Source organism: Notothenia coriiceps, unplaced genomic scaffold (genome assembly GCF_000735185.1).
Source record: "Notothenia coriiceps isolate Sejong01 unplaced genomic scaffold, NC01 NC01_scaffold00000210, whole genome shotgun sequence".
Taxonomy (NCBI): domain Eukaryota; kingdom Metazoa; phylum Chordata; class Actinopteri; order Perciformes; family Nototheniidae; genus Notothenia; species Notothenia coriiceps.
Genome location: NW_011332911.1, coordinates 1 through 9,636, shown reverse-complemented (window position 1 = coordinate 9,636; position 9,636 = coordinate 1). Strand labels below are relative to the sequence as shown.

The 9,636-nt window shown below is 43.3% G+C and overlaps 1 protein-coding gene across 1 annotated transcript; it reads right to left on the bottom strand.

The window, feature by feature from the left end:
- Positions 1–1,229: 1,229 nt before the first annotated feature.
- Positions 1,230–8,731, bottom strand: LOC104948913 (transmembrane channel-like protein 3; the record flags this gene model as incomplete). The annotated part of the gene is made up of 6 exons (XM_010775185.1): positions 8,489–8,731; positions 6,081–6,344; positions 5,338–5,466; positions 4,341–4,408; positions 3,777–3,905; positions 1,230–1,340 (listed from the first exon to the last, which is right to left on the bottom strand). Coding segments are annotated over exons 1-6 (944 nt in total), but the record flags the coding sequence as incomplete, so codon positions are not given.
- Between the last annotated feature and the right edge of the window lie 905 nt (positions 8,732–9,636).

Below are 9,636 nucleotides of genomic sequence, written 5' to 3'. Positions count from 1 at the left end.
GGAATAAACATATGAATAAATACAGGAATACATATGATCCAGTGTTTTCAGTGAGATTAAGTGTGTGTGCTGTGGCTCAGCTGGAAAGCAGTTGACTCACAACCGCAGGGCAGAGTCCTGCATCGGATCGGGTACCCGCGATGGGTGACCCGCAAAAAAGGTGATTCGCGGGTGGTATTTTTTCAAACCCTTTTTTCCGGGTTCGGTTCTGGGTAAAACAAAGATGATGCGGGTCGGGTCGCGGGTGTTGCATAATAAATATATTTAAATAATAATAATGTAGTTTAATGTTTAAATCCTCAGACCTCTACCCCGCGGGACTGTGCATAATCATAACCTCTGCAGCGCATCATCTGCTTCTGAGCGCGCCACATTCTGAATGGCTGAGGTGAAGCTCTCTAGCGGAGAATACAGCATTTTCCAACACTTCCTCAAGAGCGAAATCCAACGTCTGGGAGGCTTTTGGTGTCCTCCTAGATGGAGAGAATAACCAACATCCCACGCTTTTTGAGAGAAATATGCAACTGCGTGTGTTAATAATTGCACGTTTTCACTGCTCATATATATATGCGGGTTCGGGTCGGGTTGCGGATCCTGTGCCGACGGGTCGGGTCGGGTTGCGGAACTAATTGGTAATATGTGCGGGTAGCGGGGCGGGTTCGGTTTTGCACGTCGCGGGTGCGGGGCGGGAGCGGGTCTTGAAAATCCGACCCGTGCAGGACTCTGCCCTAATATCATAACATGTGTGTTCTGGAGAATCACAGAACGGACGATTGTCCTTATTAATAATAATAATAACGCTGATAACAATTGTTTTTTTAAATGGCACTTCATATCAAAAAGGTTGCCGACCCCTGATCTAGTGTATTCATACACCTCACTGTTTATTCATCATTCAATTAATTCTATATTTTATTCTAGATTGTGTACATTACTTTTCACTTTACTGCTTTTTGCACTCCTGGTTAAGCTAAACTGCATAAATGGCAAGTAAGGGTTGATAAAGCTGGCGACACATTTGGGATACATTACGTTTAATAAACAGATTAACAATAAGAGGGGACATCTTTGAGCCATTAAGTCAATACCAAATAAAGACTGGGAAATACAAATCAAAAAGATAGCTTTTTTAAACTTAAGTAGCAGTATATTACACATTCTATAATGTACATTTCCTGCTACACATACAGACATTTGGCAAAGTTTCTTTATTATAAAACAATTTTTACCTGAATGGTCCGCAGTGCTGGGACGGTCTGTACCTCACTATGGCAAAGATGGTGGGCAGCATACACAGAAACAGCATGAACAGCAGCATGGCCACGTAGAAATTGTTTGATCTAAAAACAGCCAAACACAGACGACATGGATTCATAAAAAAAAAGGTTCACATTACTGCATTGTATTCATCAGCCCAATCGGGTGATTATAGTGTTCTTTAACAACATATGTATTGGGCCCAGCTAAAATCATAATCTTTCTTTATGTGACTTTTTTACCCACTGCAAGTAAAAGAGCATCGTGTGTTGTAAATGGAAAAGCTGAATTTAGGGAATTACATTAAAGAGTACAATTGTAATTGTACTTCTGAGGTGTGCTACAGCTAACAGGTTTCCTGGAACAGACGTTATAAACCATTATTGCAGCTAAATATTCTTCTACAGAATGCTCAGGCCCACATTAGCTCCACTCCACTGGTGCTGCCTTTAACAGCAGTGATCGCATCATCTGCTGACTGCACATCATGGGAGCAGAAATGTGCAGAGACTCCACAGTACACTGGCCATTAACACTGAACTAGGATTGCATAATTATTCTTATTTATTTTAATAAATATCAATTTCTCCGATTTTGTATCCTGACATCTCAGCGATGGTGCCAACATTAAAGTCCTATGTTTGGAACACAAGATTGTACATGAATAATATTTTTAACCCACAAATGGATCAAATGTGCTATGTAAAAAGTTTGTCAAGAATCCATACAGATGCATCATCATTATCATGGTTTCACTTTAGAAGAAGCCAGGATATCTGTTCCCCTCCACTATTGTTGCTACGCTAGGCTAACTACATCCTGATTCCACCTCTGTTTTTAACACACACATGTTTTGGGAAACACACATTGTCCATGTTAATGTCTGAAATTTTCTGAATTTCATTTCCATTTTTTAAAGCCAGTTCTCAAACAGTTGAATAAGGGGATTGTGAATGCTATGTGTCTTGGAGGCGTGTGGTGCAGTAGGTTGAGCGTGTTCGGATCAGGGGGTCACAGGTTCAAACCCCACTGCAGTCAGCATCCCGTTTCGTCCCTGAGACACTTCACCCCAAATTGCTCCTGTGGGGATTGTCCACAGTACTGAGTATGTAAGTCGCTTTGGATAAAAGCATCTAATAAGTGACATGTTTAGCCTTTAATGCTACATTAGCAACTGTGAGGTCAAACAATCCACCCTTTGTAGCTGCTGCATTTTTAGTCAATGTACAGTAAAATAATTGAATGATGCTAAAATATTCCATGTTATCCAAAACTAAAATATCGACAGTGCACATGCAGTGCTTTTTAACACCTCATAATTCTGAAGAGGGGGCGTACAAAAGCCTTCTTCACTATCAGCAATATGTCAGCATCATTCTCTCCCTACCTCAGCACAACTGCATCTAATAGTGATTACATGTTCTCTCTGCTGTGTGAGTGTGTGTGTGTGTGTGTGTGTGTGTGTGTGTGTGTGTGTGTGTGTGTGTGTGTGTGTGTGTGTGTGTGTGTGTGTGTGTGTGTGTGTGTGTGGATTTCCCCCACATCTGGGAGTGACTGATAAGCACTGAAAGAGGCAATGACAGCCTCGTTACATAAATCAGAGTGGGCTGAGCCCTCAGGCCTGTGTGCACTGTATGTGTGTATGTTTATATGTATTTATATATATATATATATATATATATATATATGTGTGTATGTATATGACTCATATGATGCACTGAAGGACTACCTACTGATTTGCCATCATAAGGCAGAGCTGTTATATTAATAAGATAAGAAGGAAAAGCTATAAAGTTATTGGTGGTTGTATAGTAAGAAAAGTGAGCTGATGCAGTTCATCTCTATCAAGGAGAGGCTCACGTGCACACACTGTGCACAGTTCAGTGACAGGGGTGGAGTGGGTGATGTCACAAACAAAGACATAGAGTCATGTGTCCTCTTCTTCTGAGAGTGTGAGATAAGATACTTGTACTATAGATCATTTTCTTTGCATGTATGTATGATGTGTATCTTTCTCACTACAACTAAACCTCTAAAGAAAATTATTTCAAGATTACCTCTTGGTATTTTGTAAAAAAAAGTAATGGACATTTATAGTGTTAACCTTTTCAACATCACAAAACCTTTTATCTTTAATGAACCTGTCCTTTTCAGAATTATATTGATGTGCAATGCAAGTTTTAATATTAAGTAGGTGAAGTTTTGGTTACAGTGAGTTAAGCTCACACAGGCACAGAGGGCAGCTCAGGGGTCCGTTAGGTGAAATGCAGAAGAGGCAAGAACATCATGTATGTGTTAAACCACCAAAAAACAGGTGTTTTTATGTTGTAATTGTATTAAGATATTCAAATGTATGTTGCAAACTTAACAAAGCATCCTATCACAGACACCAGGTAAAAGTTGCAAAACACAATATTTCAGTAATCCTGTGTGTGTGTGTGTGTGTGTGTGTGTGTGTGTGTGTGTGTGTGTGTGTGTGTGTGTGTGTGTGTGTGTGTGTGTGTGTGTGTGTGTGTGACCTGGAGGCTCGGAACACCTGCTGGTGGGGGACATTGCAGGTGAGCACGGCCCAGCTCCTCAGATACATCAGACCAATCAGCTTCAACACGTTAAAGGCAGGGAGACAGGGGGAGAAAAACGCTCCCATCCTGGAGGAGAGAGAGGTGAGTCAGTCACACACACACACACACACACACACACACACACACACACACACACACACACACACACACACACACACACACACACACACACACACACACACACACACACACTGGGGTCACACCTCATATAAAAATACATTACAGCCAGTGGCTCGAGGTTTCACTTCATTAAGTTCATTGCTTCAAGGCGACAATTGTGAAATGAGTTGAGGAAATACAGCGGGCAGGCCACAGAGGTGTAATGGAGACATTAGAGAGGACCACAGTCCTTTAAACAGGGTCCTGGAGGCTGGTCAGCAACGGCCACACTATTAAGTCTGAATCAGATCTTCTATTAAACACACGGTGGCAAGGACATGCTGATATAGTGGAATGTGTTCTCAATATTTCATTGTTTTCATACTGGCATTTCACACTTACCAGATCATCCCTTGGTTATAAATCAGATGCAAAACATTCTCTGCTATTTTGAACTCTCCATATTCAGGCTGAGGAAAGAGAGAGAAAGCATGTGAACCCTCTCAGCCTCATCAGGTGCTCACTGTTCTCAGACAGCAAACAAAAACATGGAGAAGCACTTCCTGTGCACCACAGAGCATGACCCCACCCCCCTACACAGGGTATTACACTCGTACCTACTTGTAAGTAGATTAGATGTCTTTTGAGTTTGAGATATCCCAACCCAAGGTAGAACAAAACACAGTTTTTTCATCATTTCAATATGTGTAGCTTTTGAAATGGAAGGTTGTATAAATATTTTACTGCAAAACATTTTTGGATCCTTCCTATAACCAAAGATGTGAAAATGTGGTAGCCTATATTCCAGATGGGATTGTGACTGTTTTTATTAAAAGATTACTAAAGATCTTTGAATAAGAACTGGTACTTTTGGCTGCACTGGTTAGCTGTTAGCGGCTGGACAGCAGAGGGTGAGGTAAGGACTCAAATAACCCAATTTTACATTACATAGCATTTAGCTGACGCATGAATCCAAAGCCATCAAAAGTTCTGCCAAACAGACAGTTGGGCAGCTTTAAACATTTTTTCGACAACCTTCCATTTAAAAAGCTAGACATTAAAGTAATGAAAAAACATGGTTGTGCTTTGTTCTACCTTGTGTAGGGGTACCTCAAAAGCCTTTTTGGGGGGGGTTTGTTCCTCTACTATATATTTGGGTCCTTTGGGTCCTGGTTTAAAAATGTGTTTTTAGCAATCCTTTCCAGAAATCTGGCAATTTATGTCTCTGTTCTTAACATTTGTTCTCTAAACATTTTTTAGAATCAGTTTTGCTGGATGTTGTTAGAAATGTATATCATCATGTTGAGCTTTGTGCTGGACTATTTCTTTGTCGAGGGGTGCTTGGAAATTGCTCAAAGCATTTTATAGTAAAAAAAAACTCAACATGTGAACAACTTACAAACTTGCTCTCTAAATCCCAGCAGCAGCAGTCACTGAGGTAGCGGACCACCAGACCTCTGATGAAGTCAATGAGGAGGATGCTGGCCACCGTGAAGATCATGTCGATGATGGACAGCTTCAGCATCTCCTGAAAACACATGAACATGAACGTTAGGTAAATATACAAACATATGCAGTTCCTTTAATTATCCAGCACTCAGACATGTTCATTGTTTGAAGGTACATAGAGAGCAATAATGTGGGATGTTTATCACGAGTAGACAGGGACAGCCTTCATACTGTCTTTATTTAGCACGGTAGTTGGTTGTAAGAACAAACACTTTGGTAGAGATTAAAAGTGTCTAAATATAAAATGGATGTATTGATATGACATTTTGGGAAACCCAAGTCCAATTTAGGATGACTTTGGTAGTTGTAATTCTCCTGCCATCTAGTGCCATCCTCTGGTCAAAAGTTCCCTCTGTGTGATACTTAATGTTCTGACCTAGTGGGTAACATTTTCCTATTTTAACATATGATAAGATCAGCTGTACCTGTTTACTGCTAGTAAGCAACAGGTTAAATGTTGTATACATGTACAGTATATTTTGTGGTAGTATTCTATATATCTAATTCTGAGCAATGTACTGCTCTTACATTTTGTATATTCTATGTTTCAAAGCTATGATGACCATTAGTCAACATCATAAGTAAACACAACCCCAAACAGTAAATATAATAAACATGCTCAGAGTGGAGAACCTGTCCAACATAGGTCTCCCAGCAGGGGTCCTGCTGAGAGCGGATGTTCTTCTCAAACAGAGACGTCTGGTTGGAGATACCCCCTGAGCCGCTGGTGCTAGTGTTCCTAACATCCAGCACCGTGGCAATGGTTGCTATGGTGATGTTGCGATGTTCAGAGACGGAGATCTCAGAGACCAGGGTGGAGAGGCTGTTCCCCTCCGGCTGAGAGATGGTGGCCAGGAAGGAGCTGGACTCAGACCAGTTCCCTGGACTCAGCGGGATCTGGAAGACACATGGGGAATATTACATTTTCATTCAACTTTATTGTCATTGCACAGAATATTAGTACTGAAGACAATGAATATAATAATAATAATAATAATATATAGAATATAATATATGGACAACTTCAATTTAGGCTGAAGTATATTTAGGCTGTTGTATTGCTACTTTTTCTTAAAGGTCCCCTATTATATTCTTTTTCATCAATATATTATAGTTCTCAGTTATATACAAAACATGTCTCTGAAGTGTTTGGCTCGTAATANCACCCATTTTATACCAGAGAAACTTTCATAACAGCGTTGTGATGCCAAACAGCGGGCAGCACTGCAGCGGTCGGTAAATGCCGCTGAAACACATTAATAAACAATGAACCACGGCACTCTGGAGAAAAGTACAAGGGTTGAGAAGTAGTTATTTAATTTAATCTGGCTTCGTATGATTAAAAGCAACACGAGCAGTCCCCCGCCGTAAACGGTGACATCATGACACAGCAGCGGCAGCAGCAGTCGGGCTCTGGGCGGTGTGAACAAAACGGGGGCTGAAAAGAAAAACCGGTTCCAAACCAAAAGAGTGCAAGCACGGAGCTAGAACGGGAACCGCGTTGGTGTGAAAGGGGCAAGAGAGGCGTGGGGAGGGACTCCTTATTTTCATCTAAAGTAACAGACAGAGAGTCAGCACTTTTGAAACGGGGCTGAAACAGAGGGAATTATGGGATGCTAAAATGATATGTTTGTATTACGAGCCAAACACTTCAGNTCTGTGTTTTTCAGTGTTTCTGTGTTGTTTCAGTGTTTTTTCTGTGTTTTTGAAACGTGCGTATTATACCCCCACAGAAACACGGAAACACAGAAACACAAAAACACAGAAAAAACACTGAAACAACACAGAAACACTGAAAAACACAGAAACACTGAAACACCGAGACACATAACAACAGAGATACAGAAACACAGAAACACAGAAAACACAGAAACACAAAAACACTGAAACACAGAAACACAAAAACACTGAAACACCGACACAAAAACACTGAAACACAGAAAACACAGAAACACAGAACCACAGAAACACAGAAACACAGAAAACAAAGAAACACAAAAACACAAAAACACAGAAAACACAGAAACACAGAAACACAAAAACACAAAAACACTGAAACACAGAAACACAAAACACTGAAACACAGACACACAGAAACACCGAAAACAATGAAAACACTGAAAAAACAAAAAACAGGCTTTTGTGCTAGTATGTTTTTGAATAAACAAATACTATTTTTCATTATGATTGATGATGACATGACAACCTGTGCAGCCCATGTATTGATTCCATCGGATAGCTTCTATAATACAAAACAAAACGTCTGCCTGCACTCCAAAATGATCAATAACAGCGAACGGATGGTCAAAGTAAGGCACAAATAAACATAATCACACAAAGCCTGGTTAGTGTTGCCTGACTTTATAAAGTGTGGTTTATTTTTATAAGTGTGTGGTTGCCTTTAGTCACTTTGCTCAGCACTACTGCTTGTAGGCAGGCATGACAAGACTCTTCAGTCGACCTATGTTCAGGGGAGGTGGGTTTAGTTTCCTGCACGCCTCGACATAAGAGAGACGTAAGCCTCTTAGCTCCGGAATCTTTCTTCTAGACCGTCAATTTTTTGGAGCTGGAAACAAACCGGATTCCAGAGCTAAGAGTGTGAAGAGGAAAAAACGGTACTTTTCAGGCTCTAGCTCCGAGCCAGCCCTGAAAATGCGTTGGTTTGAAAGGGGCATTAGAGTGGTGCTGCCACCATGTAGTGAAAGGATGAAATACAGTGTAAAGATTATTTAGTTTGACAGTGCTAGTGGGCCATAATAATACATTATAAGACCGAAACTGTGGGCCGTATTCAATCTGACCGTGATTGGACCGAGGGCCGGAATTTGGACATGCCTGGTAACACCCAGATTAATGGAAGCTCCACTTCAGTGTGTTTGTTATATCTCTCACAGGCTCCACCCTCTACTGGACTCTATGGTTACTACCTTATCCTGCGAGCATTCTCCTACTGAGATTTCTATAGACGTAACAGGCCTTGGGGCGGGCCTACCTGAATGCGCGCGCATCTCACAGTATAAAAGGAGGCCTCGCCTCCTCACTATCATCCTTTTCTCTTCAGCGGCGGAAGTGAAAATCCACTGAGCATTTTGAGACGAGAGAGAGATAGAGTTATGGAGCCAATCCTTGATCTCTTGATCCTTGACCTGCCCGAAGTGACCGAACCTGATCGCGGGGGCTGATCCGCACCCCTTCTGCTTCCTCTGCATGGGACCGGACCACACCGTGAGCAGCATGGGCCCGTCACAGCCTGCCAGGTGATCCCGCGGCTCACACGTCAGCATCGTGGGGATCATTTCCTGGCGAGAGGTGCCCCGCAGGAGGAGCCAGAGGATCAGGACCGAGATGGGCGAGCTGGGAGATGAGGAAGTGCCATTACGGTTCTCCCTTCCGTGGGGCCAGATGACCCCGGTCCCGGAGGAGGAGGACGATGAGGACGCCTCATTTCCCCCACCGCTGCCACCGAGGCCTGTAAGCCGCCTGAGACAGAGACAGGGGTTTTATGGCCCGGTGCATCCGGCGCAGCCGGCCTTCGTCTCGCCCCCGTTGCCAGACATATGGCAGTGTGGGGAGGCGACATGGCAGCAGCAGGGGTTACTGCATATGCGCCGCCTGCAGAGGTGGTTCTCCAGCCTGCGTTTGGATCCCAAGAGGCACAAACGGCGGCTGGTTACCATCCCCCCCTCATTAGAGGGCAACCTCCGGTTTTGGGGATCCCCGGATCACCTCCGGAGGGGGTCTCCACTGGGTCGGGTGACCTCCTACATCACAGTGTTGACGGACGCATCCAGAACAGGATGGGGAGGGACCTGCCTGAAGAGGGCTATAGGTGGGCGCTGGTCTCTAACAGAAACACGGCACAGCAACGTCCTAGAGCTACGGGCAGTAGTGTTGGTTCTCCAGCATTTCAAGCCCCAAATTCAGGGGAGACATGTAATGGTCAGGAGCGACAACAGCACCACAGTCGCTTATATCAACAGGCAGGGCGGAGTCCGCTCCGCGGCCTTGTTGACCACAGCGGAGAAACTGTGGTTATGGGCTTCAGAGGTGGTGTTATCTCTGAGAGCCCTCCACATCCCCGGACTGGAGAACAGAGGGGCCGACCTCATGTTGAGGGGCATCCCCCTGCCAGGCGAGTGGGTGCTTCACCCAAAGGTGGTGAAGCAGATCTGGGCCCAGTTCGGGAGAG